At 34.3% G+C, this 18,106-nt stretch overlaps 1 protein-coding gene across 11 annotated transcripts in view; it reads left to right on the plus strand.

Annotated features, from left to right (window-relative positions):
* Window positions 1–18,106, plus strand: part of TRPC1 (transient receptor potential cation channel subfamily C member 1) — a 60,094-nt gene that overhangs the window by 13,991 nt on the left and 27,997 nt on the right. For 4 of the 11 annotated variants that reach the window (XM_061167782.1, XM_061167779.1, XM_061167785.1 and 1 more), the window contains 3 exons: window positions 7,446–7,648; window positions 12,587–12,718; window positions 14,512–14,707. In XM_061167782.1, coding sequence (XP_061023765.1) covers window positions 7,446–7,648; window positions 12,587–12,718; window positions 14,512–14,707 — 531 coding nt within the window. Of the gene's footprint in view, window positions 1–3,493; window positions 3,596–7,445; window positions 7,649–12,586; window positions 12,719–14,511; window positions 14,708–15,212; window positions 15,346–18,106 lie in introns of those variants that run through there. The other 7 variants (XM_061167780.1, XM_061167781.1, XM_061167784.1 and 4 more) reach the window with 5 other exon arrangements.

An 18,106-nucleotide genomic window follows, 5' to 3' on the forward strand; every position in this document is an offset into this window, starting at 1 on the left:
CAGGAAATGGGGAAGGCTATAAACAGCTTGGGTGAGCAGTTTTTTATAGTAATCCAGATACAAAGAGGTTAAAGCCTGAACCGGAATAGTGGCTATGAGAATAGGGGAAAAATAATGGCAAATGTAGGAGATACTGTGAAGGAAGAATTGATAGAACTTTGTGAGTATTTAACTTTGGAAGGGAGGATTGAGAAAGAGTCCAAGATGATCTGAAAATCATAAACATGGGTTACTGGGAGAATGATGAAAGGAAAACAGGAAGTTACAAAGCTAAGTCAAACTTGTGGCAGAGAACTCTGATTTCTGGTTTTAGCCTTGTTTATTTTGGGGCTATCAGGCAGTTTTCAATGGAAAGCTTACATCTCTAGGGAGAGGTTGGGCTGGAGAAATACAGCAGTCATGGGCATGGGGATGGTCCGACACCGTGAGAATGGATGAAATCACAAAGAAGAGCAAACAACTAGTACTGATTCCTTCCCCGGGAGCATCTACATTAATAAACGCCTTTAGAAGGAGAGGATTTCATTAAAGGAGTTAGGATCATGGACCATTGTGAAAAACCAAAGAAACAGTTTTCTTAGTTGGTTAGAAATCAGGAAAATGATAGGAAAGGCCATTGGATTTTGAAACTCTGGCATCAGTAAAATTAGAGAAAATGACACGCATGAGTTTGAGAAGTTTGGCAGAATGAGAGAAAGAAAACTTGAGTGGTAAGAGGAAGATGGGCTTCCCAGGTGGCTTAGTGGTAAAGAATCTGCCTGCAATGCAGAACTCTCGGTTCGATCCCTGGGTCAGGAAGATCCCCTGGAGAAGGGAATGGTAACCCACTCCATTCTTGCCTGGGAAATCCCATGGACAGAGGAGCTGGCCGGCTGCAGTCAATGGGGTTGCAAAAAGCTAAACAACAATGACAACTTCTCTCACCAAATAAGCTGCTTGACAGCAGGGACCTTGTTTGTCTTGCTCAAGAGAAAGGATCAAGTCAAGTTAGCAAAGAGTGAGGAAGTATTTCATGTTTTGGGAAGTAGGAGCTAGGATTTGGTATTTCTGCGAATGACAGACCAGGGTCCTATAGAAGACAAGAGCAGTAAATAGAATACCAAGGTGGAAAATTTATCGTTGGTAAGAAAATAGATAATTTATGAGAATCTGAGCTTAGAGAAAAAGAGTATGGGAATTGTTGACAAAGTCTGAGATGAGAAGGGAGGGAGTAACTCCATTAATACATGATAAATATGTACTAAGCAGATTTAATAAAGAATAGCCAAATATCTAAGAAATTGGGAAATAAAACTTATGAGGACATTTTGTGTACATACGGATATTTTAAAAATAATTTTTCCCCTTTAGAACTACCTTTTTATGTATCAAGTAACAGCATTTGTATAGAACATGTCAATGGCAACTCCCTATTTACTTGACTTTTTTATGTAAATAAATATTTCTCTACCTGAAGCTTATCCTTTTAAGCTTTGAAAGATTTCACATGAATCTTTATTCTTTACTAAATAGTGTATCTGAATATAATTTAACTTTATCATCATAAGTGGGACTCATCAAGAGTATAATCATTTTATTTGCTTCTTATAGTCTGAAATTATTGATATGTTTTTCCTTACATCAAATGGTTTCAGACTGCTTTGAATTGATAGTGTTTTTGCTATGCTGATATTTTATCTTCTCAATGATCAACTTTTAGCAATTTTTCATCCTTCCTCCCTTCTTTGTTGATTTTAATCTAGCTGTTCCCTTATTCAGTAAAGACCAGAAGGGTACTTGGGAGAGCCAGATATCTGTTATTTATAGACAACTCTTAAGTCAGTGTGGTTGAGGCAGTTCCTTCTAAGAAATAATGCCCATGAAGTTAGTTTGTGACAGCTCAGTATGGTTTGGGAAGAAATTTACAGCTGAATTCATGATGATGTTTCAGATGATTGGAGTTGTGTGGTATTTGGACTTTGAGAGCAGTGGCATTACTATAGTTAGCTAGCTTTATAGGTTAAAATTAAAAATCATAAGTGAACTGTTTAATAGAATGGAACACATGGTTCTTTTTGTTTGTTTCACTTGACCAAGTATCAAACTGAAGTTAGAAATGTATGCAAAGCAGAAGAATAATAATGCTAGATTTTAAAGAATAGGCTACAGCTCAATGAAACCTAAGTTTTAAGGGATAAAATAATGAATTAAATTTCCCATGACGGTGAGGAGTTTTTCCTATGGGAAGACACAGGCAGTTCCTAATGGTTGAATGTGGCCCCATCCCATTCCTTGGGGTTCTTAGTCCTATTTTTAGACATCCAGATAAAGTCTGCCATTTTTAGTCCTATTTTTAACATCCAGATAAAGTGGATGAAAGCTTTATTCTTTTCAGCTACAAAGACTAAAGAGCTGATACAGTTTAACTTTTATGGGAGATAATGTTGATTTAAATAGTTATTAAAGATTATAATAGTTTAAAAAATGTATATACTGAAAATAATCAGAGTGTTTTCTTAGATTAAATTGTTACTTATCCCCACTTTTTGCTTCTGCCTTTATGGTTTTCCTTAAGCCAAACAAAATGAAACTGAAAATCTGATCTCAGTTGCTAAGTACCATAATAGGACTGAAGATTTTGTTACACTGAAAAGCTGAAAAGTCTCCATTTAGTCTTCTTCTATTTACTTTCTTCCTCCTGTCAGAGTTGAAGCTTCAAAATGAGCTGTCCGTTTGGGAGTAAAACTGTAAAGTCACTTCTCCCTGTCTCTGAGGACATTGATTCCTCAGAGAAAATTCTTTGTGATTTTTACTTGATAAGATTGCTAATATTGGGAATTTCCTGGCTGTCCCGTCGTTAAGACTCAGAGCTTTCACTGCCGTGGCCTGGGTTCAATCCCTGGTCAGGGAACTAAGAAAACACAAGCAGTGCAGCAAGGCCAAAAAAAAAAAAGATTGCTAATATTAATGTCAGGGTTTACATGATTTCAGCCAGCCATACGTGCTTTACAGATGAGAACAGCGGGCTCCTCCTGTTTTTATTTTCCATTGTCCCCTGACTTCATGGTTATATTGATTATTGCTTTTATTAGACTGACCACAATCCTTTGCTTGTAGTCATTTTTCTTGGCAATTTCTTTTATAGATTTGGAATGTTAAGATTCTTTTGATCTAAAGTTCAAGAGTAAATAAACATCTTGGAAAAAATAACATATCAACTTTAAATACTACCTATATCAGTCCTGTTTCATTAATAAACCCCACTATCAAGCATTCGTTATTTGATCAGCTCATGCAGTGAAACCAGGATAAAAATGTGTGTGTGTGGTACACAGAAGTACTGCTGAGGCAAGCAAATGTTCTATTTGGATAGTCTAAATTTTAAAAAATTCAGTAGTACTGTATATAATACAGTTTAAATTTTTTAAAAAAAATAGTTTTCTTTGTGAATTAGTAAAAATAGTTTACCTTTTTATCCTCCATTTTCATTTTTAACTTTTTTTTTTTTTTAAAGTCCGCAGATGCACTTTTGGTGGCAATCGACTCTGAAGTAGTGGGAGCTGTTGATATACTACTTAATCATCGACCAAAACGATCATCAAGACCAACTATAGTAGTTAGTACTCTTAAATGTTTATTAATTTGAATTTTTAAACCAAAATAGATCTGCCCCATTGCCATTTTTTCTTCCCCTCCAATTTACTTTGTTTTAAAGAAATAGATTTTTTTACTCTGTAAAAATATTACTTACTAAAGTAAGTAGACATTTGCAAGAATAACTAATATTGCTCTCAGGAAACCTTAAAATTCGTGATATTTCTAGGATTTTGTTGGTGCAGTCCATGATTTTTAGTTTGGAACATTCTGCAGGTTAAGTTGAAAATACAGATCAGTTTCCAGGTGGATTTAAGATTTAAATATAAATAATGAAACTATAAAATTGGAAGAAAATATAGGTGAATACTTAACTGTTTGAGAGGGAAGGACTTTGAACAAAAATCACAGTAGCACAGCCTTTGGTTGTATAGAAGTTAAACTTATGAAATCAAGACCTCAGGAAAAATTAGAAAGCAGATGGGTAACTTTCAAAAGATATTTTTAGCATATATCTCAAATTCATAATCTTAATCTTAGATAAATTGATGAAAAACTTAAACATCAGCAAAAGATGTGGAAAAATCTCAAAGTGCAAAATGATAATTTTATTAATAATTAAATATGAAATGCCAATTTTTGCTTATCAGATAGCAAAGATTGTTTAAAAAGTAATAACTATTGATAGCAAAGGAGTAGTACAGTCTCATACACCACTGGAAGAGAAGGTAGTTTGAAAAGTGGTTTGGCAGGAAGTGTCAATAACAAGAAATATGTTCATATTCTTTAAACTAGCACTTCCTCCTCTAGGAATTTGTCAAGGAGATGGTCAGAAATGTAGACAAAAATGTTACTTGTAATCTTATTTGTAGCAATGAAAAAACCATGTGACATAATCTAAACATCCTAAAATAGATTTGAATATAAATAACTACATGTATATTAAAATAGTGTTTTTAAAGGAATAATTAGGAGCACCTAACATTCTAACATTGGTATAGAATGGTAAAAAATGAGTATAGTAAACTGTATATATAGTATGATCCAAGGTTAAAAATATGCATAGAAAAGGAATTGTATGGAAATGTAGCAAAATGTTACCTAACAGCAGTCATCATATTACCAAATTAAGGATATTGTTTTCTTTATTGCTTTTGTGATTAAGAAGATAGTCACTAATAATGCAGTAAATTCTACTGTAAAAGCGAGAGATTTGCTGTGTATGTATCAAAATGTAACAGTTATAACATTCATTATTGGTGAGGATGTAGTGAAATAATCAGTAAAAATAATTTCTGGGAGTGCTGTAAACTGGCTATAATCAGAAGAACAATATTGTTTAAGAAAGAATTATAAATTGATTGCACATGATCTGCCATTCTCTGAGAAAGATGAGAAGCTTCCCTAAATTGAATACTTTATCATATATTAACTGAAATATTTTTCCCTCATTTAAACTATGACAAAGTTTGTATAAGCATAATTTTCTCCCAAGGATAGTTCCAGCTAATTTTAAGTGGTAGCAAGCAACCAACAGAGTAGAGAAAAAAGAGCTAATAGTATAGTTCCTGTTCAAAAGATCAGAAATGTCTAGAACCCTATTCAATTTTCTGTCACCCGTCCTCCAGTTACTAGTATATATATATTTTGGTATCCCTACCTGTTCAACCTTCTAACCTTTTAACCCTTTTATTCCCTTGAGGAGGTTGAGTGTAGAGTTCCAGGGTACTGGAGCAACTGACTGATATTATTTCATCACCATTACCACTGCCAATCGAATCTTGAGTTGTAAGGCCAGGCAGTCCTCACCTACTCAGTAAGAGAACACTTTTCAGTGTCTCTAACAAAAAAGGTTATCCAGCCTTTGCTTTGAATACTTCTAGTGACAGCAAGATCACTTTTTAACAGGTTGATTACCTCTAGACAGGCAATGTCAAGTATTTTTATATACTTTAAAAATTTGTCATCTCAGTGAATTCTTTCTATATTCTTCGCTTATCAAAATTATTTTTTGATAAAGTTTGACTTTCAAATACAGGTTTTCTTTAATAGCATGTAGATTATATTTTGCGCAATGAAATTAGGAATTTTAATCATCTATGTCTGTTTTTCACATAGTTAAGTATGTCTCATGGGAAAAATAAGGACCATTTTTTTTCATTAGAGATTAAATATGACTTCCTCCTCTTTATAACCTCTTCTTTTGTAACTAGGGGGATGGAGTAAATGTTTATAGATTTCTCTGTAATTTTTAAATAAATTCATTAATTTGAAGACCCCAATAAATAGAAGGGAAGTATATACACAAACTATTCATAAAGGAAGGAAAAAAATAAGAATGTCAGAAAATAATAAAATGTACCAGTAATCAAAGAAAAGTAAATTAATATTCATGATAGTTTTTTTGCTCATAAATTGGGAATGATCATGCCCAGTGCTGGTGAAGAAATCTTAGTGTGTGGGTACCTTCCTGTATTATTAGTAATGTAAACTATTAAAAGGTCTTGATAATACGTATCGGAAGCGTCAAAATTGTTCATGGCCTTTAGACCTATAATTCTACTTCAAGGGTTCTGTTTTAATGAGATAATCCTAAAGTTTGAAAAAGCTGTACTCATAAAGATGTTTGTGGTAGTAGTATTTATAGTAGCAAAATAAAATACCTTGAACATAGAGTCTATGAACTTCCTTAAATTGCATGCAAAATTCTGTACAAAAAATTTTTTTCCAGAAGAGTCTTTGTTATAGCTTCCTTGAAGTTGCCCTTAAAAGCAGGTGTGGTGGCAAAAAGATTAAAAACAAGTACTATAAAAAATGTTTTAAGGTGGTAGAAATATGGGTATTTTTATTCTTTCTGTTTTTGTATATTTTTCAGGTATTTTATAATGTGTGTACTATGTTAGTAAAAATCACAAAAATTAACTGTGAACTTGATGAGCTTATACTATGGAATCAAACAGCTCACAGGAAAACATCTGTGAAAGTGATAAGTATTAGAAAGAATATACAGCAGTCATAATATAGTCAACCTTACTTACTTTACCTGGCTCTTATTTACTGATGTTTCTTTCCTCATGTTATGCAGTCACCAAGCATGAGCCCATGCAGTGAAAAGAGCTCAGGCTCCAGAGGATCAGACACCTGGGTTCTATCTACACTTTGCCACTCTGTTGTATAGCTCGGGCACATTAACTTCTCTGAGCCTCAGTTTCTTCATGGGGATTATGATACTCAATTTTGCAGGCTATTGTGGGGATTAAATGAGATAATAAATATAAACTGCCTAACGGTTCCAGGAGCTACGATTGTGCATTTGTAACAGGAAGTAGTATAAGTGGTGTTTGAAAATATGTAGAGAATTATGCAAAATAAAGAGTGCCTCCTATTATTCTTTACAAGTAACTTCGTTGCTATCAATGTGGCAAGGTTTTGTCATAGAGGTGGATATAAAATTTTTTTTCTCATGCCTTTATACTTTGCCTATTTTTAACACTTCTGTTTTTCCATTATATTCTCTTTCTAAAATTCTTGTTCTTTATCCTTGTCATGCATGTTTCCATAATCTTGTGAAAATGAAACACTTTTTCCTAAAGTATTTCTCCAGATATCCACACTTCTTCTTTGTTAGGAAAACAAAACTCTGGCTATATGAATATTTCCTAGTGAAGATTTTGTCTGTCATGATTATACTGCATTTACTAACTAAAGTTGTTTTGAGGTTTCAAAAAAGATTTAATCCTAGTAAAATGTGATTATATTTCTCAAAATAATTTTTATATTCTTTGTGTCTTTTGTTCATTACATTCTTTAGATAAATGTTTTTTTGATGTCACAAATAAGAACTTTTTGATGTTTGTATAAATATTTTTCAGAAACTAATGGAGAGAATTCAGAATCCTGAGTATTCAACAACTATGGATGTTGCACCTGTCATTTTAGCTGCTCATCGTAACAACTATGAAATTCTTACAATGCTGTTAAAACAGGATGTATCTCTACCTAAGCCCCATGCAGTTGGCTGTGAATGTACATTGTGTTCTGCAAAAAACAAAAAGGACAGCCTCCGACATTCCAGGTCAGAAAATTAAGATTTAAGTTAAGATGTGTGATGCAGTAAGGTATATGTCAATACAGTTTTTATCGTTGTTCTGTTTAGACTTCTAAGAAATCTGGTATTGCAATGAGTAATGAAAGCCAAACTTCTAGCTCCTTTGCTTAATACAATGAGTTCTATATTTTAAAGAAATGTTTACTAAATGATGAATAAGCAAGAAAACTTTTCAGATTATAAATAAGGTTTATCTCATAATTCTGCTGGTCAGAGATAGGGTCACTATTTGCTTTTTAGAAGCAGGGTGTATTAATCTAAAAGAATTTCCAAGTAGTGGAAGGGATGAAGAAAACTACTTCCTATCTTATTTATAAGAAAATAAATATTGTTATCTATCTAACTAACTACTCAGCCTGCTATGCCTCTTTGTCCCCTCTCACACAATATTTAAGTCTTTTTCTCTTGCCTTCCCATTCTCCCCAGTCAAAAATACTAACAACTGAGGAGTGAATGAACTCAAGAAAGTATCTCTTCCTGGACAGATTGAGCAAGATCACACATGTGCATGTTGTATAACATGTGTGGTTTTGAACTAGACTTGAAAATCTCATTTTCAGCATAGCCTGTATGTATATATTCTCTTTACAGTGGTCAAATGTAGTTGAGATAGTGTCAGATAAAGCTTTTACTACAGAAAATGTGGTTGGAAGTCCCAGGCCTTCTGTTGTCAGTGTTTTCTAGTTAAGGCTTCTTATACAGTATGTATGAAGTTAGCTTTAAAGCTGCGAGCCATCTACCTTACCTCGTTCCTATCCTTAAGAACAGATCTTTGGTGGATCAACAGATAGTCACAAATCCATAAATTGGAAAAGTCCCCTGGGAATCAATTTAATGTTTACTTACAGATATTGTACTGAAAATTTTTTCTATTTTCGTCAATTTTGCAATGAGATCTGTGTTTCTCTTTGATAAGATCTGGTTGATAGTTATGGCAATGTTAAAAACAATTTTAAAAATAATTTTATTTATTTGACTGTGCTGGGTCCTCGTTGCTACACGTGGGCTTTCTCTTAGTTGCGGGGAGCCGGGGCTACTGTCTAGTGCACAGGCTTCTCACTGGTGGCTTCTCTTGTTGTGGAGCATGGGCTCTAGGGCAGTCAGGCTTCAGTAGTTGCGGCACGTGAGCTCAGTAGTTACTACTCGAAGGTTCTAGAGCAGCAGGCTCAGTAGTTGTGGTGCACAGGCTTAGTTGCTCCATGGCATATAGATCTTCTTGGATCAAGGAATTAACCCCTGTCCCTTACATGGGCAGGCAGATTCTTTACCACTGAGCCACCAGGGAAGCCCAGCTATGGCAATTTATCTAACTTTTTAGCTTTAAAATGACTAGTCTATGAGAAATTCCCTGGCAATCCAGTGGTTAGGACACCACGCTTCCACTGCCAAAGGCGAAGGTTCAATCCCTGATCAGGGAACTAAGTATTAAGATCCTTTATTAATGTGAAATATAAATTATTTTCCAATAGTATGCTTATGTGTGGTGTAAGCATTTGGAGATGGAGTTTGAGGCTGGAGAGAACACAACACCGCTTTGATTTGAGGTGTGAAAAAAGCTTGTTCTGAAAGCTTTTAGAGGAGCTGTGGCTTGAGCTCAGTGTTTAAGTATGAATAAATATTAAAAGGTAAAAGGCATTTTACACAGTACATGAATGTGGTTTATTTAGGGAACTGCAAGTGGTTTGGTATATTTGTTGAAGGCTTTGAGAGAGTTTGTTATTGATGTTTGAGAAAACAGTTATAGCAAATGTCAAAAGAGCTCTGACTAAAGTCATTTTCAGGAATTGCTAAGCAGAGCTGCAGGAGAAAAAAAAGTTGACAAAAAAGGAGATAGGTAAAGGTTTCAGGGGAGTTGAAGAGCCAGTATACAATCAATAAGGAAGAGAGGCAGTCTGTATTTGTGAGATACTGGTTTTTAAATTTCAGAGATGATGCAGTGCTAGGTGATACCGTCTTTCCATTTGTAACAATATGGTTAGACCTTGAGAGCTTTATGCTAAATGAAACAAGTCAGATGGAGAAGGACAAATACTGTATGTTTTCACCCGTTTGTGGAATACAAAGCATGAACAAACAATCTGCGGATTAGTTGGGGAATGCATTCAAAGTTGCAGCCATTTCTTGAGTTCCTTGTCTTTTTCTTTTTACCAGACTTCCTGATGCTCTGCACACATGCCTAATTTTTTAGTCAGCCAGGAATTTGTGGAGACTTTGTATATCTTTTCTCATTTCCAAGATCTCCCTATTAAATTTCTGTTTGGTCCACTGTTTCCGTCACCTCAACCTGCAAACTTGGTCTTACAAAAAGCTGCAGGTTTTCCTTGGTCATCTGTACTAAGTCCAATCCTTTCAGCCAGCAGAGCTGTAGGTTTTTACCTCCCAACGAATTGATTTATACCCCGTTAGCATAGAGGTACAGATTTTACCAGTTTCAAAATGGAAAACTACAGTTCTCCTTAAATGAACTGAAGGCAGAGATGATGGATGTGGCCTTAGGCAAGAAGGCCACAGGTTCCAGCCATTCCTGCCTGAAGTTCTGGTAGTTTTCCAGTAATTGATTCTCAATAGATAATTTTGAGTGACCCCAAATAGTTGATTTTTTAAAAAATGATTTTGTCCATTTTATGCATATTTTTGTGCAGTAAAATAATTGATCTCTTTATATTCCACCATTACTTTTGATAGTGTTTGAATACTGAAATGTCAGACTTTGTTTTATTTTCATTTACTGAAGTATAGTTGATTTATAACATGATATTGACATTAGCTACACACCAGTGTGACTCAGATGCACACATGTACATTGTTTTTTATATTCTTTTCTTTATGGGTATCAGAGGGTATTGAATATAGCTCCCTGTGCTCAGCAGGAGGACCTTGTTGTCAATCCATTCTACGTATAGCAGTTTGCATCTCCCAACCCCAAACTCCCAGTCCATCTTCTCCCCCCTCCCCCCTTGTCAACCACAGATCTATTCTCTATGCCCGGAATGACAGATTTTATAAAGTGGTGCAGCCTCGTTGTTTTTCTGATTCTCTCTAATTGCTTTCCATACTGTGGCACGTCATTGCTACACAGCCACTTGTCTGCCCCCAATATGAGCAGTTTTTCTGGGCATTATGTCCCTAATCCATATTTTTAGACATGATAATGTAGGTTGATACAAAAGTCATTTTTACAAACAACCTGCTAAGACTAATTACCATAAAAAATTACTACAGACATAATGATGGAAACAAATTAGTTGCTTAATTGTATATACTTTTTCTCAAGTTTTTGGAGCAGTTTTGGTATAGCCAAATACCCCTTTAGAAATCCTTACTTAAGATAAAATAATGGTACTTCTTTATTAAATAGCTAGATCAAAGTTGGATTTTATGAATATTGTTTTCTTAAAAATGCATTATATAGAGCCTATTTTTGTGTCTAAGACATGAGATCTAGCAGTTAAATAAGGAATAGTTCAATAAATTTATTTCATAAAAGTTTTTAATTTTTATACAGAAAAATTCCATTGCAAAGTAAAAAGACAACCAACCAACTGGGGAAAAGTATTTAAAACACTTTTGACTAGGCAGAGGGCTAATTTCTTTGGTATATAAAGAGATTTTACAAATTGATGAATTTTTTAAAAAAATTACCAGAAAAATAGGGAACTACAAATGAACAGATAGTTTACAGAACTATAATGAAAAGTAAACATGAAAGCTTGTAAAAGTAAATGAAATGTAAACATGCTTAAGCTTTTAGAGAAATTTAAAGTAATACAACTCTTAAAATTCCATTTTTCATCCTTTAGGGTGGCAGCATGAAGATGTGGGGGGAAAAAGAGCTTTCCTTATTGTTTGTGCTTTGGAAACATCCTCCAGATTTTAAGATACACGTGCCATTTTTTCCAGCAATTCTGAGTGTGCAAAGGATATATGAACTAAAGAATAATTATTAATTGAAATAAAAAATTAGAAGCAACCTAAATTTCCATTAAGTTGGACTGCCGTTAAATGGAAAACCATCCAGTTTTAGGAAATAATGAGGTGACTCTGTATGTAGTGACATAGAAATAATTGTCCCTGTATACATTATGTCTGAGTACTTTTGTGTATAACTAGAAAATATCAGGAAAGATTTTTCACAATTCTCTGGAATGTGACTGTGTTTGAGGAGTATGCTTGGTGGAAGAAGAAAAATTGTGGAGCATTATGTTTCTAAACTGCTTGCTTTTTTAAAAGAAGCAGGCATATATTAAATTTTTGTTTAAAAGTGAGAATATATAATAGTTACCAAATTTTAAATTAAGAATTATATGTTTATAAATGAAAGAATAATAGCAAAACTTTTTTGATTTGGTTCCTGTTAGATATTGAATATGAACATTAATTAGTTCATGGAAGGTAAAGGGAATACTTTTCTATTAGCTAGAAATTAGGCATAAATGAATGATTTTATTCTTAAGATTTGAAAATGTCTTTCAAAAATAACCTGATTGAATGAGTCATATGTTATATATATGTAGCATATTAAAGTAAATTTATTGCTGGAGAAGGAAAATTTAATAAGCATCCATATATTCAATTAGTTATTAGCAGATTTCATTTAAAATAATACTAAGTTCAGGAATAGAAATTTTTTAATTAAATTGAAGGATACAGAGTTTTAAATCTATGAAAAGAAATACTAAAATGATTTCTTTTAAAGCAATGGTATAAAATTTTTCAATAATTATATCTCAGAATATTTATTTTTGTCTTTCTTTTTATGTAGGTTACTTTATAATAAGTGTATTATAAATGTTTTATTTTCTTTTAATTTTACCATACTTTAAATTTATGAAAATTATAGGTTAAAAATACTAATCACATGTATATAATAAATGTTTTACATAATGGAATCAAATTTTATCCCAGGTTTCGTCTTGATATATATCGCTGCTTGGCCAGTCCAGCTCTAATAATGTTAACAGAGGAGGATCCTATTCTGAGAGCGTTTGAACTTAGTGCTGATTTAAAAGAACTAAGCCTCGTGGAGGTGGAATTCAGGTGGGAATGAATGGAAATTGTAAATTATCTCTTTTTTTTCCAGAATATTTTCAGCATGAGTTTTCTTATAGGCCAAATTCTCACTTAATGTTTATTTACATTTGATCCAAAATGATCAGGCCTTGCTGCCATGTACTTAGGATTTTCCTTTTCTCTCAGTGGAGTAGATCCTAGTATCACTTAGGTCATTCTTTACCCATCTTCGCTCTTCCACTCTTCCACCCACCCTTAAATCCCTACTTTGTTCAACATTACCAGAGGCATTCTAGGGCAATGTGAAGAATAAAGGGAATGGTAGTTATAAACAAGAGCAAACTTATAACTGCTCTCTTTCCTCATTTCCAGATTCTATAACCATCCTTGGAACCCAGCCCTTCATAACTTTCAGAAGCATATTGAATGCTTTTTTGTATGTCAGGTACATTTCACACACCCAGACATTGTCCCATTTCCCAGTTTGGTGAGATTTTCTAGTAGGAGAAACGTAACATGTAGACATAAAACTAATTAGATAAGACTACAATTAAATTCCTAGACTAAGAAGTAGATAATACTTTGTTAAAGAAATTCAGCTACTTATTCTACCAAACTTAGGTAGTTTTGGTTATGTGGTAAATGCAAAGGACGGAGAAGGCAATGGCACCCCACTCCAGTACTCTTGCCTGGAAAATCCCATGGACGGAGGAGCCTGGTAGGTTGCAGTCCATGGGGTCACGAAGAGTCGGACATGACTGAGGGACTTCACTTTCACTTTTCACTTTTGTGCATTGGAGAAGGAGATGGCAACCCACTCCAGTGTTCTTGCCTGGAGAATCTCAGGGATGGGGTCGCACAGAGTCGGACACGACTGAAGTGACTTAGCAGCAGCAGCAGCAAATGCAAGGAATAGATGAAAAAATATTAGCCAGTAAGGAAAAGTTTTTAATTCTTTGAGTTATAACTTTATGCAGCCAGTTCATGGAAAACCCCATTGAATAGAAAATTAATCAGTGAGAAATTCTTCCTATTTTCCCTTCCTTTCACTTTAAAAACACTGAATAAAAAATTAGTTTCTGAAATCTGATCCCAATTGTTTCATAACTATTTATTTCTAACTTTATTCTTAAGTTGTTCCACTCAGGCTTAAGCTTAACATAATTGATATTTTATAAAGAATTGTCTATTAAAACTTCTTAGTTTCTCACAAGTGATTTAGGCTTGCCTTTAATAAGCAGGTAAGTCTTAAGTTTCAAGGAATAGTGATTCTGTACTAGGAATGTTTCAGTGTTTCTTTCTAACTTGAATTTTGTTCAAAGGAGCATCTTAAAAATGAAACAAAATACTATTTTGTTATCAGAAGTAGTGTAAACACGTTTCAAACTATCATAGAAAAAATTTCTGGTTAAAAATCATATAATAATATTTATTGGATAGCATCAAAATATTATTATTTATTGTTTAGATAAATAATATAAAAGAAAGCTTTATACAGAACTTATAGAGAATGAAGGCAAATGAGTTAAATGAACATGTTGAAAATATTATCAGAATTTCTAGGAATATCAATATATATAAGAAAACACTTTGCTCATCTGAGATGATCAGTGTGAATGCAGAGAACACAATTGTGTTACAGTTTTCCGCAAAGCTGTGGGGGCTTTATGTACCAGCAGGTTCCTTTGACAGCACAAAATGACTTAAGATGTTGTGTAGCACTGTCAGAATTAAAATGTTACTGAGCAGTATTTCTTGTGAAAACGCCTTAATTAGAAGATGGAAGTGGCATTTCTGATAATGGACTGTGCACTTGGCAGGAATGATTATGAGGAACTAGCCCGGCAGTGTAAAATGTTTGCTAAAGATCTGCTTGCCCAAGCCCGGAATTCACGTGAATTAGAAGTCATCCTAAACCACACATCCAGTGATGAGCCTCTTGACAAACGGGGATTACTAGAAGAAAGAATGAACTTAAGTCGTCTAAAACTTGCTATCAAATATAACCAAAAGGAGGTATGAAGTTTTCTGTGGTATATTTAAATTATTTCCTCCACAGTGGTCTAGTGGCTCAGGGCAAAGGCTTTGGAGCAATACATCTACATTGAGATCCTAGTTCTGCTTCATAAAAACTGTGTGTCCTTGGGAAAGTTATTGAATCTGTCTGAGCTTTAGTTTTAAGAATTAATTAAGGATATGCATATTTAAAGAGTTTAGTACAATGAGTATTACCTTTAAGCAAGTACTCAATAAATGGTAGTTGCTATTATTTTTAACAATAATAATAGTATGGATATTAATGTAATGTTTTTGCTAAATAGTAGCTATGCAGGTAAGATTTTGAGTAGTAAATGCCTTCCTAATGCAGTTTCCACCTTGTGTTTTGTCTGTTACGAGTTCATATTATTAATCTAGTTATAAATAGTCCTTTCTACAGATGTAGGGCCTTTCTGTTTAAAAATAAAAGCATCAGATATTATGTTCCGTATTCTTATTTGTTAATTCGTTGTGAAACCCAAAGGTGGAGAGACGTATGCTATGATAACTAAGTTGAATCTGGCTCTTCTGGCATCATCCCTTCCTATTAAGGGAAATACCTATTTCTACTCCCCATACACTCACATGCATATGATTCAGGAACTTGAAGAAGGAAGGTATGCATTTTTAATTTCATTTTTTGAGATAACGTAATAGACATGGATGTTGATATGCAGACAATGATGTTCAGTTGGGGAGTGCTGGCATATGATACTTTTAAGGTATTGCTTCTAAGACCCATTATTCTTATTATCAACATAGATGTTGGAGTAAAACTTACTTATCACAATTATATTAATATAAAAATGGGGCCCAAAATAGATTATGGTAGAAGGCAAGATAATAGGACCTTTGGTGCTTGGAGCAGAGTTTTTTATTATCTTGGTTGACAGTTTGAGCCGCCGAATAGCTTTGTGACTTGGGAGATTGATACAGCAATTTTAAGATGTTACTTTAAGATTACCTAGATGTTATATTTCTCATCCAGATCTCTGACTTCAAATCCTATACTTTTTCTAGTACTCTGAGGTTTCTTACTTAAGGTAGAACATTCATAGGAAAACAATTAAGTATAAGAATTTGGATCTAGGTAGCTATAAGATTCGGAGAAGGCAATGGCACCCCACTTCAGTACTCTTGCCTGGAAGATCCCATGGACGGAGGAGATGGTAGGTTGCAGTCCATGGGGTCGCGAAGAGTCAGACATGACTGAGGGACTTCACTTTCACTTTTCACTTTTGTGCATTGGAGAAGGAGATGGCAACCCACTCCAGTGTTCTACCCTAGAGAATCCCAGGGATGGGGTCTCACAGAGTCGGACACGACTCAAGTGACTTAGCAGCAGCAGCAGCTATAAGATTATAAATCAGTAATATACCTATGTGGCTTAAGAAGGAAATACGATGTTAATATGTATACCTAAAACCAGAGAACTCTGATATAATCTTTTTCTAATATACATTTGAATAGATCTTATGTTTATTTACTTTTGTGTTCCACAACCTAAAATAGACATGAAACACTAGAAAATAACAGAAAAGATACAGCAAGATACAAAATCAGCTTAAGTGATTGGAAAAAGAATCTCAAAGAAAGGTGGAAAAAAACCAAGATTATCCTGGTAAGGGGAGAAAAACTAAGGAAGTTTCCTAATGAGATATATGTGTATATATATATATATACCTGAAGAATTTACAGAGGATAACCAAATGTTCCATTCTAAAGAAGATTAGAGAAAAGGAATAAGGAGTAATGGTAATACTTTTAGTTGGGAGGAAGATATTCTATAATTTTAAAAATGAATGAAATATAAATTAGTTTTTTACATTGGATTTCTAAATATAATCAAAGGGAAAGATAATATTTTCTCCAATAGTTGATATATTTTGTTCTGGTGCTACATCCTGAATAACAAACTGCCCTGATACTCACGTGGCATAAAACAATGCTTCATAGTCATTTTGTGATAATTTCATGATCATTTTATTATGCTCTTGAGTTTTGTGAGGTCACAAACCTCTTGAGGTCAGGAATTAGGAAAGGGCACAGCAAGGTTGATTTGTCTCTGCTTCACCATGTCAATGATCTCAGCTACAGTTATTTGGGAGATTTCTTCACTCATATGCCTAGTGCTTGAGCAGCACCTGAGGTCTCAGACTGGGAGCTCTGAGTGGGCAGGATGCTCAGTAGGCTGGGTCCATTGAGGGCAGTCCTCCTGAGAGCTCAGGACCGGAACTGTGGAAGAGTATGGCCCTCATGGTTTGCTGGCTGCAAGGAGATGGTCTGAGAAGCCTCTGAGGGTTAATCAGAGTGGCTACATGTAGCCTCAGCTTCTTTGTAGGCTGGTGGCTTCAGGGCAGTAGGACGTTTTATATGCCATCTTTTGGCTCCAAGAGCAAGTGTTTCTCAGACAAGGTGGAAGCTGAATGTCCTTCAGAATTCACATAGCATCACTTCTTCCAGGATCTACTTGTTAAAGCAATAACAACCTTGGTGAATTGAAGGGTAGGAAATATTGGTAGCCTCTCCGTTGTTGATGAGAAGAGTATCAAAGAATTTGTGTCTCTATTTTAAAACCACCACAGATTTAGAATATCTCCAATTGAAAGTTCTTCCAATTACATATTTAACATTATGGTTAATTAAATCATCATTGTATAGAGAGATGATGAGGGCAGCAGTCAGTCCTGAGATTGCTTTGATACTTGGGGGAAGGATGAAACCACTGAGTTTGGGATGCTACCAAACTGGGTAATTGGTGGGAAGAAAAGCTGTGTTTTTCTCCCAGATAGTTCCTTTTGAGGGACAAATTAACAATTCCGTAACAACACTGAAAGCTAAGCAGAAGGACAAATATTAATTACCAAAAGTAGGTATGGCTTACTAGGAAATTTCTTGATAAGCACAATGAACAACAAAACTCTGTCCAGGTTTTTTAAGTACACTGTTGCATTCTATAAATTATATTCTGTCTTGGGATGAATCATTTTAAAACAGAACATTGACCAAATGTTATTGAATATCTGAATGATATTATGGTCATTTGTGCTTTACTTCAATGATTTTCAAGCCTGATTACATTACTGAGTCCAGAGTCATCAGAATCCTTAACTTATACTTCCCAGCAAGAACATTATATTGGGAAAATATTCCTTCTGAATTTTGCGAACTAAGAATCTTTGTAAACTTTAGTAAGTTAATTTCTGTATTTCAACTAGAATTTTCCTCTTATTTGGGAACATTTTTCCTTTTCTTCTCACACAGAATTTCATTTTATGAGGATTTAAAAGCGTCTTTAATACATTTTAAGAAATTCTCAGTGTTTTCATGGAACATAAATATATGTGCTGTTTAGCCTTTAATTGCTTTGCTGTGCTT

The sequence above is a fragment of the Dama dama genome, chromosome 19 (assembly GCF_033118175.1).
Source record: "Dama dama isolate Ldn47 chromosome 19, ASM3311817v1, whole genome shotgun sequence".
NCBI classification, from domain to species: domain Eukaryota; kingdom Metazoa; phylum Chordata; class Mammalia; order Artiodactyla; family Cervidae; genus Dama; species Dama dama.